Source organism: Microchirus variegatus, assembly GCF_963457635.1.
Source record: "Microchirus variegatus genome assembly, chromosome: 11".
In the NCBI taxonomy this organism is placed as follows: Eukaryota; Metazoa; Chordata; class Actinopteri; order Pleuronectiformes; family Soleidae; genus Microchirus; species Microchirus variegatus.
This window is the reverse complement of record NC_139812.1, coordinates 29,101,307-29,124,392: the sequence shown is the minus strand read 5'-3', so window position 1 is coordinate 29,124,392 and position 23,086 is coordinate 29,101,307. Positions and strand designations below refer to the sequence as shown.

The window sequence follows — 23,086 nt, the reverse complement described above, 5'->3', positions numbered from 1 at the left end:
TACTCTTTTTGCTAAGCTAAACTGTATATCTCCACTCTTAATGATCAGCAAATTAGCCATTTTCACTTCATAATAGCTAAGTTAGCAGTTAGCACTCTGTCTGTTAAGCTAATCAATCTATTTTCACTCTACCTGCTAAGGTAAACTGGCAATTTACCCTTTTCATAATAAGCTCCACTAGCTGTTTCTACTGTTCTTGCTAACCAAATCTAACTTAATGCTAAGCTAAAGTAGCTAAGTGATGAGAAGTGATATAATATCTAAATATGACCAATGTGACACTCAGCATGTGCGAGCGGCAGAAGATCCACGTCTTCCTGGGGGCTCCGCCCTCCTTTGGCCCAGGTTCGGTGTCTGAAGCTGGGCAGGAGCGTGAGGCTCCTCCCCCTGCTGGGTGGAGTCACCTGGAGCTCACCTGGAGAGATGGACGTCTGAGGCCTGCGACAGGTGAGACCTTCAGGAAAAGAGATTTCTTTATTTTCTGTTGTTGTTTCTTTAAAGGGACACTGTGTAGTATTTATGGGTTTATCGACATATTTAACGACATTTGACCCGCTGAGGACACCGTAGCGCTCAGGGAAGGGAGGGGGTGAGCAGAGGAGCAGTTCTTTGTTGTAAATTTCAGCCTCTCCTCTAGATGGCACTATAAACTACTTACTTCACCTTTAAGCTGTAGTATGTAACTTTTAAATAAAAACAAATGTCTGTTACATTCACACCAGTGTTGTAACGTAATAAAGTACAAATACGTAACTAATGAGTAATATCCGCATTAATATGACCACTTGCATTCACTGGTCTTTACGTCTCACCGCCGTCAAATCCACGTTCATTTCAGTCGTTTCCGTATCAAGAACAATAAAATAAGGTTTTCAGTGGTCGCCGTGTTTGTTGATGCCTGGAACCTGGAAGAGTCTGGAACAGGGGTTCTCAAAGTTCTGATACCTGAGGGTCGCCAAAGGAAAAAAACAGAAATAAATCCCATTTGTAATAATGTTAATGACCAGATTGCAGTTCTACAGTTTAGCGTTAAGTAATATAAGCGTTAATATAATGTAATTTAAGCATTAATATAATAAAGCTTTATAATTTACTGGGTAATTACCCAGTATTTTGGCCATTGTTCTTACCTTCTAATTACAGGTTAATACCAAGTAACACATTTCTGTTACCATATATTTACTGGGTAAATAGCTAGTAATTGGGGGCTGTAACTACCTGCTTATTACCAGCTTATTACCTAATAATACACTAAAATTTAATTTTTGTTTACACTTATTGGTCTGTATCCAATAATGTCCAATAAACATTTAACAAGCTCAGTCGCTCCTGGATTAAAACTATCAACTGTAATTCATTGCGGGGCCGCCAGAAATGTTTCTGCGGGCCGCCATTGGCCCCCGGGCCGCACTTTGAGAACCAATGGTCTGGAAAATACAAATATTTCAATCCACGTTTTTTTCTTGGATTCTTGGATTTCTTTCTTAAGCAGGTTCTGCTGAAGAGCAGGAAGAAGAAGAACGAACGAGCTGGGATTACGATGCTGAAAAGACTCCTGAGATACTGGAGACGCTGGAGGACCAATCAGCTCCTGAGAAGGAGGATCAGTGTTTTGCTTCTGTTCATGAGTATCTGAACGGCTGCTTCCCTGACGCTCAACCTGATCCTGATCCTGATCCTGATCCTGATCCTGAACGTCATCATAAACCATCTCCAGCAGATCCTCCTCTGTGCTCACAGACTCAGTTCCTGTCCACCTGGACGCTGAGTCAGGCTTTAATCCTGAGAGGCAGCCGACGCATCCAATCAGCACTCAGCCCAGAAAAAGCTCCACCTCCTCAAACCCCGCCCAAACACACCCAGACTCCGCCCTCCGTCTCCTCCAGCACGCCGGAGCTGTTCAGCCCCGTCACGCCGTCACCCGGCGCCTCCGCCGAGCTCTTCAGCCAAATCTGCTCAACCTCGCCGCGGGTCACACAAGGGGGCGTCGTCCTGGAGGCCACTGCAGGGGGCGTGCTCTGCTCCCAGGAGGCGGAGACCGCAACTGACCCTCGCTCTTCCACCAAATCCCCGAGTGGTAAGAAAGCTCGCAAATCTGAGACGCCAATGAACCGCGGCGGCGCTGCCGCGCTCCGCTGTTCCACCACACCTCTGGTCCGGTGTCTCAAACCAGGGCCGAGGTTCTCGGTTCTGGTGGCCGCGGTTCATCCCTGTCACCTGAAAGAGGTCAAGGTGAGACGTTAGCCCCGCCCCCTCTCACTGTCCAGAAACGGGAAGGAACTTTACTGAACATCAGTTCATGTTTTAAATCTTGCAGGTGAAGTCCGGTCCGTCCTCGGGGACTTTTGTCCCTCTGGCGTCCATCGTGGTGACGGATGAGTCGGACGTCGAGATGAAGGTGGTTCTTTGGCGGCGGGCGGCGTTTTGGGCGTTGACTGTGAGTCCTGGAGACATTCTGCTCATCACAGGTATGAATGTATGAATGTATGAATGTATGAATGTATGAATGTTTGAATGTATGAATGTATGAATGTATGAATGTATGAGTAACGTCCTCCGTCTTTGGTTCCTCTTAAACTGGTGACAGCTCACTGTCAAAGTGCATCAGAGCAAATGGATCATTTCATGATCACATGACAGTCACAACATCTAGCTACGCTAATGCTAATTAAAAATGACAGACGCAACTTGCTCTATAGATAGATGTCTCTCAGTGTTGGTCCCTAACATGATGATGATGATGTTGTTTATGTTGTTGTTGTTGTCGTCATTGTTTATGTTGTTGTTGTTCAGGCCTGCAGGTGAACGAGGACAAGTGGAGAGGAGAGACCGTGCTGCAGTCGACCTTCAGCAGTAAACTTCTAACCCTCGGACAGATCACAGCGTCCACTTCACCACCGGGTACGAACCCCCGTCTGTCGACCAATCAGCTGTGACGTCCTCCACCCTCATCCCCTCCCCCCCCCCCCCCCTCTCTCTCTCTCCAGCCCCTCCCCATGTCGTAGATGCTCGCTCTCTCAGTCGTCTGTGTGCATTTATCCGTGAGCGGCGCCCTCTGCTGGCGTCTGTGTGTCGCCGCCCTCCTCAGGACCTGAACCGCCTCCCTTACGCCACCCTGTGGTCACTGAGAGTCAACACGCTGGTTCACGCGCTGCTGCGAGTCACACACACACACCTGAGCACAGGTGAGTCTGTGGGCGGGGCTATGTCACTCCGCCCACCTGAACATTGTTTACTGAGACACATTTCTTGGGGGGCGTGTCTTCCTCATGTCCGTCTGTCAGAGTGGCGTGGAGAGGCGGAGTCTCGCTGGAGGTCGGCCGTTCAGCTGAAGGCTGTTGTGACCGTGGAGCAGCCCGGTGGACACCAGGGGGCGCTGCTGCTGTGGGGAGCTGCTGTGGACTGGCTGCCTCGCTTCAGTGCAGACAAAAGTACACACACACACATACACACACATACACACACACATACATACAGACACACATACACACACACACACACAGATATACAGACACACACACACACACACACACACATACAGACCCAGACACACACACATACATACAGACACACACACACACACACACAGACACGCACAAACACACATGCACACACATGCACACACACATGCACGCACACACACACATGCATGCACGCGCACACACGCGCACATACATACAGACACACATACAGACACACACACATACACACACATGCACACACACACACATGCACACACACGCACACACAGACAGACACACAGACAGACACACACATAGACAGACACACACACAGACACACACAGACACACACACACATACAGACACACACACACACAGACAGACAGACACACACAGACACACACACACAGACACACACACACACACACACACACACACATTAAAGCTCCTGTTTCCTCTTCAGCAGTCATCTGGGACGTCCACTTCCTCCTGGTGAGAGACAGTTTAACCTCTGACCTCCCAGAGCTCCACTCCACCCCCTGGAGCTCCGCCCACCGGCTGGACCTCGCTGACCGGCGGCGGCGGGACTTCCTCGCTCCTCGCCGCAGTCCAGAGGGAGACGGCGTGGAGCTGGACGTGGACACGCTGCTGTCGCAGAAATACAGCGGTCAGTGTGAGGTCAAAGAGGTCAGAGGTCAGAGGTCAGAGGTCACATGATCTTCCTCTCACTGCTCTCTCTCTCTCTCTCTCTCTCTCTCTCTCTCTCTCTCTCTCTCTCTCTCTCTCTCTCTCTCTCCAGGTGTGGTGGAGCTCAGAGTCCAGGTCGCCGCCTTCAGCTTCCACAACTCTCCGTCCTCCCAGAATGCACCTGGGCCGCTGCTGGACAGCTCCACGCCGCTGGACGGCGTCCTGGCGGTGCTGAGCGGAGACGTGACGTACGCCGGCTGCGGTCGCTGCTCGGCCGAGCTCGCCACCGACGCCAACGGCATTTACAGCCCCTGTTACCCCTGCCTGCCCCTCACTGGTGTACGCCGGTACTACGCTGGTACTACAGGTGAACGCCGCCATAAACGCAGACGCACGTTTTTATGTCTGTGCTAGGAAAATATATATATATATATGATTGTGTGTGTGATTGACAGGCCAGGTGTGCTGACTGTGAGTGGGCGGGGCTATAGTCAGCTGTGTGTTCTGGCTCCTCCTCTTCCTCTGCAGAAAATCCTCCAATCTCCACCTGATAAACTCCACAGGAGCTCAGGTGAGACGCTGTTAGGTTAGACTCCGCCCACCCTCACCTGTGTGTGTGTGTGTGTGTTGGAGCAGCTGTCGGCCAATCAGTGAAGTCTTTTCTCACCTGTGTCTTAGCTCCCGGCTCACAGGTGAAGCTCATCCAGGTGGCAGCAGAGAGGCTCCACGCCCTCGTCTCCCTCCCAAAGAAAACCTTCGTTATCACCATCAGGAGCCACTTCCTGTGCGACGAGAACAGCGCCCCCCTCAGTCAGGACTTCACGCTGCTCGACCTTCAGTTACCGACTGATCGCAAATAATCAGGAAAACCTCGAGGTTTGTTTACAGCAGCAGGAACAACTTTAGCACGACAGCTAACTTTAGCACTACAGCTAACTTTAGCACGACAGCTGACCTTAGCACTACAGCTAACTTTAGCGCTATAGCTCAACTTTATCACTACAGCTAACTATAGCACGACAACTAACTTTAGCACTACTGCTGACCTTAGCACTACAGCTAACCCTTATCACTACAGCTAACTTTAGCACGACAGCTAACTTTAGCACTACCGCTGACCTTAGCACTACAGCTAACTTTATCACTACAGCTAACCCTTATCACTACAGCTAACTTTAGCACGACAGCTAACTTTAGCACTACAGCTGACCTTAGCACTACAGCTAACTTTAGCGCTATAGCTCAACCTTATCACTACAGCTAACTTTATTACTACAGCTAACTTTAGCATGACAGCTAAACCTTATGACTACCGCTAACCTTAGCACTACAGCTAACCTTATCACTACAGCTAACTTTAGCACTATAGCTCAACCTTATCACTGCAGCTAACTTTAGCATGACAGCTAACTTTATCACTACAGCTAAACCTTATCACTACAGCTAACCTTAGCACTACAGCTAACCTTATCACTACAGCTAAACCTTATCACTACCGCTAACCTTATCCCTACAGCTAACTTTAGCGCTATAGCTCAACCTTATCACTACAGCTAACTTTAGCACGACAGCTAACCTTATCACCACAGCTAACTTTTGTGCTATAGTGCAACCTTATCACTACAGCTAACTTTAGCACGACAGCTAACTTTATCACTACAGCTAACCTTAGCACTACAGCTCCTCTGAGAGGTGATTTGTTTGCTAAGGTCAAAGGTCAGGAGGTTTATGTGTATTTTGAATATTTCAGAACCATAAAAACACACTTGAGTAGTTTTAAGTGTCAAATGTTTATCTTTATTTCAAAACATGTTTGTCCTCAGGGGAAATTCAGGACGTCGTCCTCTTGACGCTTCAGTACAGGACGAAACAAACGAACATTTCCATTTACTTCCTGTTTGTTGTTGACGTTGAAATAAAATGGCGGCTCTCTTGTTTATTTGAAAAAACTTCATTTCATCGTTAGCGTTAGCTGAAGCTTTACATTAGCAAACGTTCAGCGCATTTGGGTGCTACACGGGCTAACGGCTAATGCTAATCACTAGCATATCATTAGCCAACCGAATAATAGAAGGGGGCGCTAACAGACGATGAACGCAGTGTTCGCACCTGCGTGGTTTTTGGGTTAGCGACGTTTAGCTGCGTTCAGACCAGTTTCTTCGTGACTTCGTTGGACCCTCGCTGATCAATTTATCGTCCGTCCAGAAAGTTGCGATGTCGGTCTGGACTTTAGTTTCCTTTGGACGTCTCTTGTGCGACGTCCATCAGGTCGCTGAACAAATCTGAGGAGACAAAACACGACCATCGCAGAAATATTCAAACACTTCATCGAGAGACCAACGAGACATCGTACAAGACATCGTACAAGACATCGTACAAACCTCCGTCACTGACTCCCACATTTTGAAGCCCTGCAGCTCCTCCCTCCTCCTCCTCCTGCCCTGCAGCAGAAGCAGCAACAGCGCCCCCTGCCTGTTGTTCACTGAAGAGACCGGCGAATCCAGATTTCTTCTCCTTCCCTTTGTCGTCGTCGTCTTTGTCAAAGATGTTTGAGAAGAATCCTCCTTTGTCGTCGTCTTTCTTCTTCTTGTCGTCGTCGTCGTCTCCAAACGAGAACAATCCTCCCTTCTTCTTCTTCTTCTTCTCGTCGTCCTCGTCGTCGTCTTTCTTGAAAAAAGACAGGAATCCTCCGCTGTCTTTGTCTTTGTCGTCTTCGTCTTTGTCTTTGTCTTTGTCTCCAGTCAGAGCGTCCTCCACCATGTCCTGCACCATGCCTCCTGCACAACACACACAACACACAACAGCATCAACTAACTGAAAATAGGTCAACTTTGTCCTCAAGCAACTAGACTTTATTAGTACTTTTACTGTAGTACTTTAACTGTAGTACTTTAACTGGATACAGTACTTCTACTGTAGTACTTCAACTATATGCAGTACTTTTACTGTCTCCGCCCTGTACGTCACAGGCTCCGCCCTGATTATATTTCACTTAAAATAATTGTTTATAAAAACATGGATTTAAATCATTTAAAAATGAGCTCGTTGTTATTCTTATGTATGTGTTCATGTATTCATGTGTTCATGTATTCATGTATTCATGTGTTCATGTGTTCATGTATTCATGTATTCATGTGTTCATGTGTTCATGTATTCATGTGTTCATGTATTCATATGTTCATGTATTCATGTGTTCATGTATTCATGTATTCATGTGTTCATGTATTCATGTATTCATGTATTCATGTGTTCATGTATTCATGTGTTCATGTATTCATGTATTCATGTATTCATGTGTTCATGTATTCATGTATTCATGCTCAGTGCTCTATTTGACTTCAAATTTGAAAAACAAATGAGTTAAAGTTAATTTTTCCTCTGAGAGAAAGTTTCAGTTCATTCTTTACTAAAGTTTTGTTACTTTGAGAAAAACTGATCAAACTTTTGTTCACTGTCAACTAAGATCAAGCTTATGCTAACCAGGGTTAGGCTAACCAAGCTTAGGCTAACCAGGGTTAGGCTAAACAAGCTTAGGCTAACCAGGGTTAGGCTAAACAAGCTTAGGCTAACCCTGGTTAGGCTAACCAGGGTTAGGCTAAACAAGCTTAGGCTAACCAGGGTTAGGCTAAACAAGCTTAGGCTAACCAGGGTTAGGCTAAACAAGCTTAGGCTAACCAGGGTTAGGCTAAACAAGCTTAGGCTAAACAAGCTTAGGCTAACCAGGGTTAGGCTAACCAAGCTTAGGCTAACCAGGGTTAGGCTAAACAAGCTTAGGCTAAACAAGCTTAGGCTAACCAGGGTTAGGCTAAACAAGCTTAGGCTAACCAGGGTTAGGCTAAACAAGCTTAGGCTAACCAGGGTTAGGCTAAACAAGCTTAGGCTAAACAAGCTTAGGCTAACCAGGGTTAGGCTAACCAAGCTTAGGCTAACCAGGGTTAGGCTAAACAAGCTTAGGCTAAACAAGCTTAGGCTAACCAGGGTTAGGCTAAACAAGCTTAGGCTAACCAGGGTTAGGCTAAACAAGCTTAGGCTAACCAGGGTTAGGCTAAACAAGCTTAGGCTAAACAAGCTTAGGCTAACCAGGGTTAGGCTAACCCTGGATGAACTTTACTGAGGAGACTTTTCATCAATTTCATCCTGAGATTATTCAGATTATTTACGTTAATCTGACACACACTCACACACACACACACACACACACTCACACACACACACTCTCACACGTCCTTCACTCACCGATCTTCTTTGCGATAAATCCTGAAAATGACATCGCAGCTGATGTTGTCGTGTTGTCGTCCTCGCTGTCGCCGTCTGTGTGTGTGTGTGTGTGTGTTCATTGTTGAGGGTAAGGTGTTTCCACTGACAGGAAGAACCTGTTCCACCTGTCTGTGTGTCTGTGTGTGTGTGTGTGTGTGTGTGTGTGTGTGTGTATGTGTGCGGGCGTGACTGTGTTGTGTCAGTGTGTGTGTGTGTGTGTGTGCGCGTGCGCGCGACGGTGCTGTCAGTGTGTGTGTAGTTCATGAACAACCCCGGGTTCACCTTTGTCTCCCCCTGCTGGCATCGGGATCAATAGTTTAATTTAATTTGATTTGATTTAATTTAATTTAATTTAATAAATGAAGATTTGTTCACTAAAATTGTTTATTTGCCTGTAAGTAGCGCACACACACACACACACACACACACGTCTTCTAACGTTTGACCTCAGACTCCAGTTCAGGAGTCGCCCCCTGGTGGCTAACCCCTACCAGCATCCTCCTCCCCAGGCTTTCAGTCACTCACTCTCCCACACCAAAGTCACTCACTCTCCCACACCAAAGTCACTCACTCTCACACATCAAAGTCACTCACTCTCCCAAAGTCACTCACTCTCTCACACCAAAGTCACTCACTCTCTCACACCAAAGTCACTCACTCTCCCACACCAAAGTCACTCACTCTCTCACACCAAAGTCACTCACTCTCACACACCAAAGTCACTCACTCTCCCACACCAAAGTCCATAGAGTAAACCAGTGATTTTAACATCACAGCACACAGGAGTTCACAGGAGTTGTTGATCCACTGCTGCCTCGTGTGGTCACTCTGTGTCACTGCTGCCTCCATCACTAACTAACAATGACTTATTTTAGTGAATTCGGCTTTTAAAATATTTACTTTAGACTTAACTCAGTGACACAAAGTGACCACACGAGGCAGCAGAGGACCAGCAGCTCCTGTGTCCCTGTGAGCTAAAATCACTGGTTTTCTCTGTGGACTTTGGTGTGGGAGAGTGAGTGGTTTACAAACTTCAGTTTAACACTGAGATAAAGCCACAACATGATAATATTGATAATAATAACATTATTAATATCATAATAATTATAATAACATGGTAAATTGTAACACTAAAGGGATAAATGGCAGAATAATGACGTCACCAGTTCAGTCTCATATTTTAAATGTATTTTATTTAATTCTGAGGACAACAAACAAATCACATGTTTTAAAATTTAAATGCAGCAGCTGCTGCTCCTCGGGCTGGAGGTGGGTGGCGCTGTGGGGTTTATTCCAAGAATCCTTTCACCGCATTTCCAAATCCTGCGAGTCCTGTGAGAGAAAAACACAGATGAAGGTGTTCAGGTCGACTGTTATGACACCTTTCAGTCAGCTGGTGGCGCTCTCTCTCTCTCTCTCGCTCGGTAACCATGGAAACGTGTGCTTCTATCACGAAGTTCTCTGGTCAAACAGCGCTAACACGCACAGACGCAACAGAACAGTACCTGTGGAGGCCATCGGGGGGCAGTGTCGTCCAGAGACAACGGATATGAGGAAGAACGGCAGCAAAAAAAAAACTATGAAAACCTTGTCGTATGCTCCGACACGGAAGAACTTGACCTTGCGCTGCCCTCTTGTGGATGAATGGCTTAACAACAGTCAAACTTAACCCTGCGCTCCTCACGTTTACGTTATTACCGTAACTCTAAGTACGTTTGAGACTCTAAAACTGTGCTCGTGTGATCTGTCCAGCTGAGATGAGCACAGCGCCCCCTGTCAAAGTTATCGTGAATAAAGGAGCAGAACTGGCTCACTGAGTTCCTCAAGGCTCCGCTCCGGATCCGCTCCAGTTCTTCAGCAACATCTGCGAGTGTACGTGTGTTTGTGTTTATTTAGCGATCAAACGAGCGATGAAATCCATCGACTGTTGCGCGTCGTTAACCGACATGAATGTGCAACAAATGTGTCGCGAGGAATGAACCGCGAGAAGAAGTGATCGGATTTGTGGGGCGGAGTCACGTGATCGCTGAGCGGAAGACGATCGGATTAAGTCACGTTGGATTTTTACGTCTGAGTCTGAGTGTCTGAACTTTTTTTGTCTGAGGTTTTTTCTGATTCCAGGAACAAAAGCTGAATAATAATAATAATAATAATCATAATAATAATCATTATAATAATTTTCATATTAATAATAATATAATAATAATAATAATACAAATTATCACAATAGTAATAATGATAATCAAAATAATAATAATTGTGATAATAATAATAATAATAACTCACCTCCTCCGTCCTCGTCTTTCTTTCCAGGGACCAAGGACATCACGTTTTCTAGGATTCCTCCCTTGTCCTTGTCCTCGTCCTTGTCCTTGTCCTTGTCCTCGTCTCCTCCTCCTCCCATAAAGTTACTAAATAAACTTTCCACTTTATCCTGTGCGAGGTCCCCTGCAGATCAAACAGCTGATCACTTCCTGTTCACCTGATGACATCACACTGTTACAGTCGTTTAACAGTGACGGAGGAGGCGGAGCCACAGCCGTCAATCAACAACATGTTGATCAGACGATCACAGTCGATCACAGACACAGACGATCACAGATGATCAGACGATCACAGTCGATCACAGACGATCAGACACAGTCGATCACAGATGATCAGACGATCACAGTCGATCACAGACGATCACAGTCGATCACAGACACAGTCGATCACAGACACAGACGATCACAGTCGATCACAGACGATCACAGTCGATCACAGACACAGTCGATCACAGACGATCACAGTCGATCACAGTCGATCACAGACACAGACGATCACAGACACAGTCAATCACAGACGATCACAGTCGATCACAGACACAGACGATCACAGACAGTCGATCACAGACGATCACAGTCGATCACAGTCGATCACAGACACAGTCGATCACAGACGATCACAGTCGATCACAGTCGATCACAGTCGTTCACAGTCGATCACAGACGATCACAGTCGATCACAGACAGACGATCACAGACGATCACAGTCGATCACAGACAGACGATCACAGACGATCACAGTCGATCACAGACAGACGATCACAGACGATCACAGTCGTTCACAGACAGACGATCACAGTCGATCACAGACGATCAGACACAGTCGATCACAGATGATCAGACGATCACAGTCGATCACAGACGATCACAGTCGATCACAGACACAGTCGATCACAGACACAGACGATCACAGTCGATCACAGACGATCACAGTCGATCACAGACACAGTCGATCACAGACGATCACAGTCGATCACAGTCGATCACAGACACAGACGATCACAGACACAGTCGATCACAGACGATCACAGTCGATCACAGTCGTTCACAGACACAGACGATCACAGTCGATCACAGTCGTTCACAGTCAATCACAGACGATCACAGTCGATCACAGACAGACGATCACAGACGATCACAGTCGTTCACAGACAGACGATCACAGTCGATCACAGTCGTTCACAGTCGATCACAGACATAGACGATCACAGACGATCACAGTCGTTCACTCACCTGCGATCTTTGGGATATATTTGTCCATGGCTGCAGTTGTGTGTGTTTGTGTGTGTGGACACAAATGCTAGGTCTTATAGCCGCGGTGACGGCGCTGTCACCTTCAGGGCGACGCCCTCTGGTCACGCCCTGAAGGTGAGTCGCTCATGTTCAACCTGTCACACAGGTCTGTGTGTGTGTGTGTGTGTGTGTGTGTGTGTCAGGGTGTGGTGTGTGTGTGTGTGTCTCCTGTCACATGAATCCTAAAAATGTTGTGACTCATCACAACATTTTTGTTCTCTTTGATGTGTCTGTGGTTCCTTTTACTTTTGTCATAAAAGTGCATTCACACAGTCACACATTCACACAGTCACACTTTCACACATTCATACGTTCACAAGTTCACACAGTCACAAGTTCACACAGTCACACATTCACACATACATACGTTCACAAGTTCACACGTTCACACATCCATACGTTCACACAGTCACACATTCATACGTTCACACATTCACACAGATTCAGGCCTGTTAATGTTTGACGTCATTAATCACAATTATTTGTTTGATTTGGACGAGTTGAGTTTCTTTCTTCTGTCAAGACGTTCACTAGTATTTCAGTTCAGTGTCAGACGTTCACTAGTATTTCAGTTCATTGTCAGACGTTCACTAGTATTTCAGTTCATTGTCAGACGTTCACTAGTATTTCAGTTCAGTGTCAGACGTTCACTAGTATTTCAGTTCAGTGTCAGACGTTCACTAGTATTTCAGTTCAGTGTCAGACGTTCACTTGTATTTCAGTTCAGTGTCAGACGTTCACTTGTATTTCAGTTCAGTGTCAGACGTTCACTTGTATTTCAGTTCAGTGTCAGACGTTCACTTGTATTTCAGTTCAGTGTCAGACGTTCACTAGTATTTCAGTTCAGTTTTCAAAGCAGTAAAATGTTCTTGAAATTCATAATATTGAATAATAATTATGAATTATGAAAAAACTTGTGCAGATGAGCAAAGGTGTGTGTGTGTGTGTGTGTGTGTGTGTGTGTGTGTGTGTGAACACACGCCTTTATAACAGAAAACCAGATAAACAGCTGCAGCACAGACTCATTGTTTGTGTTGCTAAGTAACGATCGAGTCAGTCCAGTTATATAATTGTTTCTGTTTGAATAATAATAATAATAACAATAATAATAATAATAACAATAATAATAATAATAAGATGCTACATTTATTTATTCAGTGTTTAGACAAATAGGTCTTTTTGTGGAGTCAACCTTTAAATCTGAGAGAGACACTGTGTGTGTGTGTGTGTGTGTGTGTGTGTGTCTGTGTGTGTGTGTGTGTGTCATAAACAATGAAATGAGGCAGAAGCTCATTTCTGAGGAACAGGTTCAGTTAAGTTTAGGACTAAGTTTTGAACTGCGGTTAATGTGTGTGTGTGTGGGTGTGTATGGGTGTGGGTGTGTGTGTGTGTGGGTGTGGGTGTGGGTGTGTGTGGGTGTGGGTGTGGGTGTGTGTGTGTGTCTTTTGTGAAAGGACACACTGATATTTCACACCAAACAATAGGAGACAATGTCGTCCCACAATCCCTTGCAGCAGCATCAACATTATTCAAAAACATTCACCTTCATCATCGTCATCATCATCCTCTCTGTCATGTGACACCATGAACATAAACATGTGCAGGGACTGTGCTGCCCTCTGGTGGTCAGAGAAGAGAACTGAATACAGACGAGAGCAGCTCTGTTTAAACAACTTTATTTGACTTACTGTGTGTGTGTGTGTGTGTGTGTGCGTGTGCGTGCGTGCGTGTGTGTGTACGTGCGTGTGTGTGTGTGTGTGTGTGTGTGTGTGTGTGCGTGCGTGTGTGTGTGTGTGTGCGCGTGTGTGTGTGTGTGTGTGTGTAAAGCATCATGCATGTTAAAGGCTACAGGCGTGTGTTTGTGGGCGGAGTCAGTGCAGCAGCAGATAACTGGGAAAACTTGATGTGATGCAGCGTAGAACGATGATGTCATTCCACACCGACCAATCACCATCAAGAGCATCAGTGTGTGTGTGTGTGTGTGAGAGACACAGTGTAACCATAGCAACATGAATGCAAGAGCTTCTATTGGTTAATGAGGTTAAATAAGACGTCGTGGAGGTCAAAGGTCAAACTGTCGACTCATGGACTCTGAAGAAGAGAAGAAGAAAAAAGCATCAGCTGACTCTTAAAGTCACCGACTTCCTGTTTGACTGAACTCACCTACTGATCGACTGCTTCTGTCTGATCTGCTGCGACTGCTTCTGTCTGTGGAAGATCGGCCTGCGGGGGAGGGGGAGGAGCACAGGTCACATGACCATCGCCAGACTCCACCCACAATCAAGCTGAACAAACCGCTGACTGTAAATAAAGACGATAAACTGAAGGGGGGAGGGGGGGCTTATGACGTGATACTGCACACAGCCACCAGGGGGTGATCCAGGTGCTTTGTCGTCCATCTTTATTTACACTCATCGTTTAAAACCATCACACGAGAGAAAAGTGAAGCTGGAGGAAACAGGTTAGCGAAACATTAGAGAGCAAAAGAGGTTAGTCCCGCCCCCAAACCTGACACAGCCAATGACAGGACAGAGTTAGTCAGAAGCTTAGCCACATGGTGCTAAAGTTAGCTAAGAGCTAAGAGTTAGCTACAAAGTAACCAAGAGATAATCAGAACGTTTGGAAACGATACGTAAACTTGACTAAGAGTTCGTCGACACTGAGCTCGAAATTAAACTCGAGCTAAAAGTAAAGATTAAACACAAACGTTGAACTAAACGTTTCCAGATGTTTGTTAAACGCAGACAAAATAACGTCAAATTTAACGTTTTTATTTATGTTTTTGTTACGACGTCAATAATCACTCATTCACAAATTCACTCACGACCTCAGGCAGCAAGCATCGAGCCATGCAGTCAGTGTGTCACTCAAACATGCCCCGCCCCCTCATACACCCCCCAACCAATCAGGCACCTCCTCAGCCACCGGTCCCGCCTCCTCCTGTCCTCAGCCAATCACCAGACATTTATGAGTAAAGACAAGAAAATTCAAGTTATTTAAAAAGTATTTAGTTTGGTTGTAATCTGCACTTTGACCACTAGAGGTCACTGAATTCTACACACAAACAAAATGAAACTGAACGTATCGTTGATGAAAAACTGTTTTTAAAACGTCAAAAGTTTGAAAATGATATTTTAAAAAAAACTTATTATAAAAATAATAATAATCTTAATGCTGCAGTACTTGACTTTGTCCACAGCAGTGGTCACGTGACACGTGTCACGTGACACGTGGTCAAGTGACATCACTCACCGTGGTAACGAATCCACTGGCCACAGCTGCAGACTCCACCCCCTCCACTGTTGCCTGGGCGACCTCGTTGGCCCCGGTAACCGCGGTGTCGGCGACGACGTTCGCCTGTTCCGTCGTTTTCTGAGCGACTGGAGAGAAAAAAAAACGGTCTGCGTTAAAATGTTGGCACGTCTTCGTACTGCGTCCAACCACCGGGGGCGCTGCAGTTTGTTTACCTGTGTTGACTCCAGTGACCACGCCCTCCATCGTCTTGTTTCCTGAAGAAAAGAAACAAGAAACCGCTCACTGATGACATCATCAGAGTCACGTGACTGTTCGGACTCCTGGGGCTAAGGCTAAGCTAACTACGGTAGCTGGGAAAGAGCTCACAGCAGCTAACACACACCGTAGCTGCCTAATGTAGCAGCTAACACACACTGTAGCTGCTAATGTAGCAGCTAACACACGCTGTAGCTGCTAATGTAGCAGCTAACACACACTGTAGCTGCTAATGTAGCAGCTAACACACGCTGTAGCAGCTAATGTAGCAGCTAACACACGCTGCAGCTGCTAATGTAGCAGCTAACACACGCTGTAGCTGCTAATGTAGCAGCTAACACACGCTGTAGCAGCTAATGTAGCAGCTAACACACGCTGTAGCTGCTAATGTAGCAGCTAACACACACTGTAGCTGCTAATGTAGCAGCTAACACACGCTGTAGCAGCTAATGTAGCAGCTAACACACACTGTAGCTGCTAATGTAGCAGCTAACACACACTGTAGCTGCTAATGTAGCAGCTAACACACGCTGTAGCTGCTAATGTAGCAGCTAACACACGCTGTAGCAGCTAATGTAGCAGCTAACACACGCTGTAGCAGCTAATGTAGCAGCTAACACACGCTGTAGCAGCTAATGTAGCAGCTAACACACACTGCAGCTGCTAATGTAGCAGCTAACACACGCTGTAGCTGCTAATGTAGCAGCTAACACACGCTGTAGCTGCTAATGTAGCAGCTAAAAGCTACTTTAGCAGCTTCTTCCTTTCTTCAGACGCAGAGTGAAACAGGAGAAGTCACGTACTGCAGCTGCAGACAGCGCCCCCTGTGGTGAACACTCTCTCCCTCCCTCATTCATCCCTTCATCATCTCTTCTTCTTCTTTGTCATCATGAATTGCAGTTTTCTTCCATCATCTCTGATGTTGTTGAGATTTTAATAATTCATAACTCCCTCCTTCCCTCCTTCCTTCCTTCCTTCCTTCCTTCCTTCCTTCCTTCCTTCCTTCCTTCCTTCCTTCCTTCCCTCCCTCCCTCTCTCTCTCTCTCTCTCACTCTGGTGTTGAATGTCTCTCGTCCTCTCGTCTCCTCATTAATTAAAGTGAACTTTTCTTTCATCCTCCATCTTTTTTCTCTCTTTCTTCTTTCTCTTTTGTGTAGTTTAAAAAACCTGAGACCTTTTTGAATTTTGTTCTCCATCCTTCCCTCCTTCTATCCCTCCTTCCTTCCTTCCCTCCTTCCCTCGTCCTCTCACCGACATATTTCACGCTCTCCTTGGTCTTGCTCGCCGCCTCCTCCACGCCGGCCTTCGTCTTCTCGGCGGCGGCCACCACTCCTCCTTTGGCCATGGAGAATCCTTTCTTCAGAGCGTCCATGATGCTTCTCTCTGTCTTTTATTCTCTCTATCTCTTCTCCTTTAGCCCGGTGTCTCTCTCTCTCTCTCTTCTTCTTCTTCTTCCTCTGCTTCGTCTGCCTCCGTCTTCTCTTCTCGTCTGCAACGATCTGTTCTTCCTGCTAATGGAAGAGAGAGAGAGAGAGGGAGTGAGAGAGGGAGTGAAGGGGTGAAGAGAGGGAGAGAGAGAGAGAGAGAGAGAGTGAAGGGGTGAAGAGAGAGAGAGAGAGAGAGTGAAGGGGTGAAGAGAGAGAGAGAGAGAGGGAGCTTTTCCTGGAAAAGGATGGAGAGAATAATTTAGAAGAAGCAACTGGAAACAAACTAAGAAGGAAAGAAGTGAACGAGTGATGTAGAGATGAATGAATGAATGAATGAATGAATGAATGAACGTATAATTGACTCTAACCCTAATTATCGTAAATAAGCTGTCGTGGGTGGGGGGCGTGGCCTGGTGACATCACGTGGTGGGCGTGTCCACGTGCGTCTGACGGACTCCAGATGACGCCATTAAAGCTGCAGTACGTCACTTTCGAAACAGCGTCAATCAAAGCGTCACGCGACGGCGTCCGTGTCGCCCGGAGACATCGGCTCCGCGTCGGCCGCTAGCTCGTAAAAAGTGACGCGACTCGAAAACACGAGCTTTACTGCAGCTTTAAGTCCGGCTGCAGACAGCGCCCTCTGTGGTGACTAACAGGTACTGTGGCAGTTAGCAGCTACTGTGGCAGCTAAAAGCTACTTTAGCGGCTAACAGATACTGTGGCAGTTAGCACGTCTGCAAAAGACACACACACACTCTGTTCTGACAGGAACCTGACTCAGCAAAACACACACACACACACACACAGAGACACACACACACACACACACACACACACACACACACACACAGGCGCGTCTATTTTTAGATCCACTTTCATTTGGTTGTTTTCCAGGATGGAGACGTTAGGGGAGAACTGTTAGTGCAACACAACTGATCAATACACACACACACAGACTCACAAACAGACTCACACACACACACACACACACAGAGACACACACACACACACACAAACAGACACACACACAAAGACACATGCACACACACACACAGACACAGACACACACACACACACACACACACACAGTCACAGTCACAGACACACACACACACACAGACACACACACAGTCACAGACACACACAGACACACACAGACACACACACACACACACAGACACACACACAGACACACACACACACACAGACACACACACAGACACAGACACACACACACACAGTCACAGACACACACACACACACAGACACACACACAGTCACAGACACACACACACACACACACAGACACACACACACAGTCACACAGACACACACACACAGTCACACAGACACACACACACACACAGTCACAGACAGACACACACACAGTCACAGACAGACACACACACAGTCACAGACACACACACAGACACAGACACACACACACACACAGTGAATCCATCTTTTATTTCATGTTTTCATCAAAACACAATCTTCTGTCACACTAACACACAACAAGAAGAAAACACACACCAGCTGATGTCACATCATGTGATGATGTCATGTGATGATGTCATGTGATGATGTCATGTGATGATGTCATGTGATGATGTCATGTGATGATGTCATGTGATGATGTCATGTGATCACCACGACTGAACAACTCGCTCTGAATCACCTGTGTGAGGAATCCAGCAGCTACATGCTAATGTACTGTGTGTGTGTGTGTGTGTTTGTGTGTGTTTGTGTGTGTGTGTGTGTGAGACTGTGTGTGTGTCTGTGTGTGTGTGTGTGTGACTGTGTGTGTGTGTGTCTGTGTGTGTGTGACTGTGTGTGTGTGTCTGTGTGTGTGTGTGTGACTGTGTTAGTGTCTGTGTGTGTGTGTGTGTGTGACTGTGTGTGTGTGTCGGTGTGACTGTGTGTGTGTGTGTGTGTGTGTGTGTGACTGTGTGTGTGTCTGTGTGTGTGTGTGTTGTACTGCTGCCTCGTGTGGTCACTTTGTGTCACAGTAGTCTTTGGTGTGGCAGAGTGAGCGGCCGTGTTGTTTTGACAGAGCGAAGCTTTACTTTGTGCTGAGTCACTGTGTGATGATGACTCAGCATTTCTGGTATATGTAAACTGTCCCACTGATGTAGGGCGCGTCCTCCTCGTCGCCCCCTGCAGGCTGGTGTGGGTTTGTCATGTATTTGTCCGACTGTTTGATTCCCACTCGTCTCCACAGACCCTCGTCCTCCATCAGCTGCAGCTCTTTCTCCAGATCATGATGATAATCCTGAGCTGCTCTTCCTGTGTGGTTTCCTCTGGAGAGACACACCAAGCCTCCTGCACACACACACACACACACACACACACACTGTTACACACTGTTACACACTGACTTCCTGTGTGCAGCTGCTCTTGTTGTTGACGGTGTAACAGACCTGGTCTGGCAGCGACACACAGTTCTCTGACCACACTGACCGGAACAAAACCAGCGTCCAGAGCTCCTGCTATGATGACCACGTCAAAAGATTCTGAGGAGGAAGAGGAGGAGGAGGAGGAGGAGGAGGAGGAGGAGGAGGAGGAAGAAGAGGAGGAGGAAGAAGAGGAGGGAGAGGGAGAGGAGGAGGAAGAAGAGGAGGAGGAGGAGGAGGAGGAGGAGGGAGAAAAGGAGGAGGAAGAAGAAGAGGAGGAGGAGGAGGAGGAGGAGGGAGAGGAGGAGGAAGAAGAGGAGGAAGAGGAGGAGGAGGAGGAGGAGGAGGAAGAGGAAGAAGAGGAGGAGGAGGAGGAGGAAGAGGAGGAGGAGGAGGAGGAGGAGGAGGAGGAGGAAGAAGAGGAAGAAGAGGAGGAGGAGGAGGAGGAAGAGGAAGAAGAGGAGGAGGAGGAGGAGGAAGAGGAGGAGGAGGAGGAGGAGGAGGAGGAAGAAGAGGAAGAAGAGGAGGAAGAGGAGGAGGAGGAGGAGGAGGAGGAAGAAGAGGAAGAAGAGGAGGAAGAGGAGGAGGAGGAAGAAGAGGAAGAAAAGGAGGAGGAAGAGGAGGAGGAAAAGGAGGAGGAGGAGGAGGAGGAAGAGGAGGAGGAGGAGGAGGAGGAAGAAGAGGAGGAAGAGGAGGAGGAGGAAGAAGAGGAAGAAAAGGAGGAGGAGGAGGAAGAGGAGGAGGAAAAGGAGGAGGAGGAGGAGGAGGAAGAGGAGGAGGAGGAGGAGGAGGAAGAAGAGGAAGAGGAGGGAGAGGAGGAGGAAGAAGAGGAAGAAGATGAAGATGATGAAGATTAAATCAGGTCTGAACTCAGTTTAAATCACTGAAGATAAAATGAAACAGAATTAGTTTGTTTCTATAAAAACTGACTGTGTGTTAAAATGTTAGTTAAGGTTAGTTTAAGGTTAGTTTAAGGTTTGTTAGAGGTTAGCCTTTACGGGTCGCGCAGGAGTCATTTAGTGATGTTTTATTTTTTGTCTTTTCACAGAAATTTAAGCTAATCTCACGTAATCTCACGTAATCTCACCCTAATCTCGCATAATCTCACCTAATCTCACCCTAATCTCACCTAATCTCACCCTAATTTCGCATAATCTCACCTAATCTCACCCTAATCTCACCTAATCTCACCCTAATCTCGCATAATCTCACTTGATCTCACCTAATATCACCCTAATCTCACGTAAACTCACCCTAAACTCACCTAATCTCACGTAATCTCACGTAATCTCACCCTAATCTCACCTGATCTCACTTGATCTCACCTGATCTCACCTGATCTCACCTAATCTCACGTAATCTCACCCTAATCTCGCATAATCTCACCTGATCTCACCTAATCTCACGTAATCTCACCCTAATCTCGCATAATCTCACCTGATCTCACCTAATCTCACCTGATTACACGTAATCTCACTCTAACCTCACTCTGATCTCACTTTATCTCTCTAAAGTGAAGGATCTTCACCTCCCCCTAAACCTGCTGCTCAGGTTCTACCACATCACTGAGTCTCTTGTCGTTCCGCCCTGGTTCCCCCCCCTAAAGGAGATGACTGTAGAACAGCAGCAGTTAGTGAGTGAAACGCCCTTAAGGTGAAAGTAAAGTGTAAATAATGAGTGTGAAGTGTTGGTGAAGTGTGTGAGTGTCCAGTACCAGGTGGTGCAGGCAGTGGTTCTGGTCCCAGCAGAGCCAGTTTCAGGTCCTGGTAGAGTTTGGTCTCAGCAGCTTTCTCTAACATGCCTTTACTGCCGTCCACTCCACTAAAGTGTCTGAAGCCCACTTCACTCATCTGGACTCACAAGAGGGAAACACACAGGTTTAAAGTCATGTCAGCCATGTTTGCTGTGACATCATCAGACTCTGGTCTCACCAGTTTAGCGACCCATCCAGTCCCACAGGCCACGTCCAGAACCACAGTGTCCTCAGGACGCCCTCTGAAGTGTTCACACAGGAAGCTGACGGCCAGATGTGGAGATCTGTACTTCATCACTGAGGTGTCCTGTTTCAAGACAACAAACACAGAGTGAACCAGAGTGGACCAAAGTGGACCAAAGGGGACCAAAGTGGACCAAAGTGGACCAAAGTGGACCAAAGTGGACCAAAGTGGACCAAAGTGGACCAAATTGGACCGTTCCACTCAGGACCTGAGTCTGAAGACAGTCGAGGTAAAAACTCTCACTTTTTCATAGTTTTCTGCCCAGGTGTCATAGATCTGCATCTGACCTTCCAGATGCAGATCTTTGGATCGTTTGAAAGCTGCTCTCGCGATGCTGTCCGTCATGATGGGGGCGGAGCTTCAACGTGTCTACAAACCATATTACAGACGTTAACTCTTGTGTGTGTGCTCTGATAAACACTCAACACAAAGAAAAGAGGGTGTGGATACGACACGTTAGTGTGAACGCAGCCCCAGGATGTCCATATAAGGAGCTGTGTGTTCCCCCATGGTAATTTACCCAGGGTGCATCTGATCCACAGATCTATGGTTAACATGACACTTGACTCTTCTTTGAAAAACATGTCAGAAGCATCACAAACTGAAGGAGTTCCTTCATTCCTGACAACAAACAACCATCAACAATGACGACGACGACAACAGACGCTTGATTTACTCTAATAATCAAACTGAATCTATGAATCAACGACCACTTACCTGTCGTGTGAGGAGCAGGAGAAGAAGTGAGTGAAACCAAAGACCAAAGACCAGCTTTACCTAAAGATCATGTTTGGACAGAGTTTGACCCTCGGGGCTCAGGAGGTATCAACCCCCATCCAACAGACACTGAGGATGTGTCCTCACGCATGTGGAAGTCACATGTCCACATCACTATCACTGACAGTGGAACATAAATCTATGGTTGAGATGATGAGGGGGCGTGGCCTGGGAGACGGGGAGTTTTATTTCATTCTTTCATAACTCTTAACTGTCACTCACCGAGAGGCGTGACATCTCCATGACATTGGAGAAAACCCCCGCACATCAGCCCTCATGGTGGACCTGGACCTGGACCTGGACCTGGACCTGGACCTGGACCTGGACCTGGACCTGGACCTGGACCTGGACCTGGACCTGGACCTGGACCTGGACCTGGACCTGGAGTGGACCTGGAACACATGATCCAACTGATCCAAGAGTGTTTTGGACTAAATGGCCCTGATGGAGGTTTCCAGAGCCCTAACCCAGGTCAGCCTGAGGGAAATGAGCCAACGCCTTCTCCAAGTCCACAAAGCACATGTAGTGTACTATTAGCCAGTAGAGGGCAGTAAACGATCTTAAACAGTGTGTGTTTGTCAGTGTTAGACTGAGTTGTGGATAGTTGTTGTTGTTGTTGTCACACAACATCTTTGTGGAGATTTACAAGGTTTTTAATGAAGGAAAAGTCGCTCTGACTACAGAGAGGTGAAGGAAACAAACACAGGAAGTGCCGCACAAGAACAGGAAGTCAGAACATTCAAAAACCCAACTGGTTTGGGAGCAGGAGGATCTCGTCTCTACTTTACCGATGACGTGGTCTTCTTAGCTTCAGCTCATTCAGGTGAGAGTGAAGCGGTTTGGGATGAAGATCAGAACTTCCGTCTGAGGCCTTGGTTCTCAGTTGGAAAAGGGAGGATCCTTCACCTTCACCTCAGGGAAGGATGGAGCAGGAGATGGACAAGTGGATCAGGGAAGAAA

The 23,086-nt window shown here is 46.8% G+C and overlaps 4 protein-coding genes across 4 annotated transcripts; 1 reads left to right on the top strand and 3 right to left on the bottom strand.

Annotated features, from left to right (window-relative positions):
* Nucleotides 1-266: 266 nt before the first annotated feature.
* On the top strand, nt 267-5,008 carry shld2 (shieldin complex subunit 2; the record flags this gene model as incomplete). Its single annotated transcript, XM_083897498.1, is given in 11 exon segments — nt 267-447; nt 1,493-2,232; nt 2,318-2,468; nt 2,794-2,901; nt 2,988-3,185; nt 3,285-3,431; nt 3,925-4,155; nt 4,261-4,502; nt 4,505-4,506; nt 4,604-4,719; nt 4,827-5,008. Coding segments are annotated over 11 exon segments (2,298 nt in total).
* A 1,315-nt stretch (nt 5,009-6,323) lies between these two features.
* On the bottom strand, nt 6,324-8,411 carry LOC310933656 (uncharacterized protein). The gene is made up of 3 exons (XM_083897191.1): nt 8,385-8,411; nt 6,530-6,925; nt 6,324-6,430 (listed from the first exon to the last, which is right to left on the bottom strand). Exons 2-3 carry the CDS (start codon nt 6,918-6,920, stop codon nt 6,378-6,380), a joined length of 444 nt encoding a protein of 147 aa, XP_083753317.1. The 5' UTR covers nt 6,921-6,925; nt 8,385-8,411; the 3' UTR covers nt 6,324-6,377.
* A 5,774-nt stretch (nt 8,412-14,185) lies between these two features.
* sncga (synuclein, gamma a) lies at nt 14,186-16,904 on the bottom strand (the record flags this gene model as incomplete). Its single annotated transcript, XM_083897497.1, has 5 exons — nt 14,186-14,245; nt 14,936-14,962; nt 15,275-15,402; nt 15,490-15,531; nt 16,784-16,904. The coding sequence occupies 5 exons, from the start codon at nt 16,902-16,904 to the stop codon at nt 14,186-14,188; spliced, it is 378 nt and encodes a 125-aa protein (XP_083753623.1).
* A 2,150-nt stretch (nt 16,905-19,054) lies between these two features.
* On the bottom strand, nt 19,055-21,694 carry LOC310933926 (methyltransferase-like protein 27; the record flags this gene model as incomplete). The annotated part of the gene is made up of 5 exons (XM_083897496.1): nt 19,055-19,281; nt 19,380-19,472; nt 21,067-21,202; nt 21,284-21,412; nt 21,593-21,694. 5 exons carry the CDS (start codon nt 21,692-21,694, stop codon nt 19,055-19,057), a joined length of 687 nt encoding a protein of 228 aa, XP_083753622.1.
* Between the last annotated feature and the right edge of the window lie 1,392 nt (nt 21,695-23,086).

Excerpts from the sequence above, each read along its gene's own strand:
- LOC310933656 (XM_083897191.1), bottom strand. The coding sequence starts at position 6,920 with ATGGTGCAGGACATGGTGGAGGACGCTCTGACTGGAGACAAAGACAAA. Across the intron at positions 6,431-6,529 it reads TGTGGGAGTCAGTGACGGAG|ATTTGTTCAGCGACCTGATG; the intron begins GTTTGTACGATG and ends TTGTCTCCTCAG.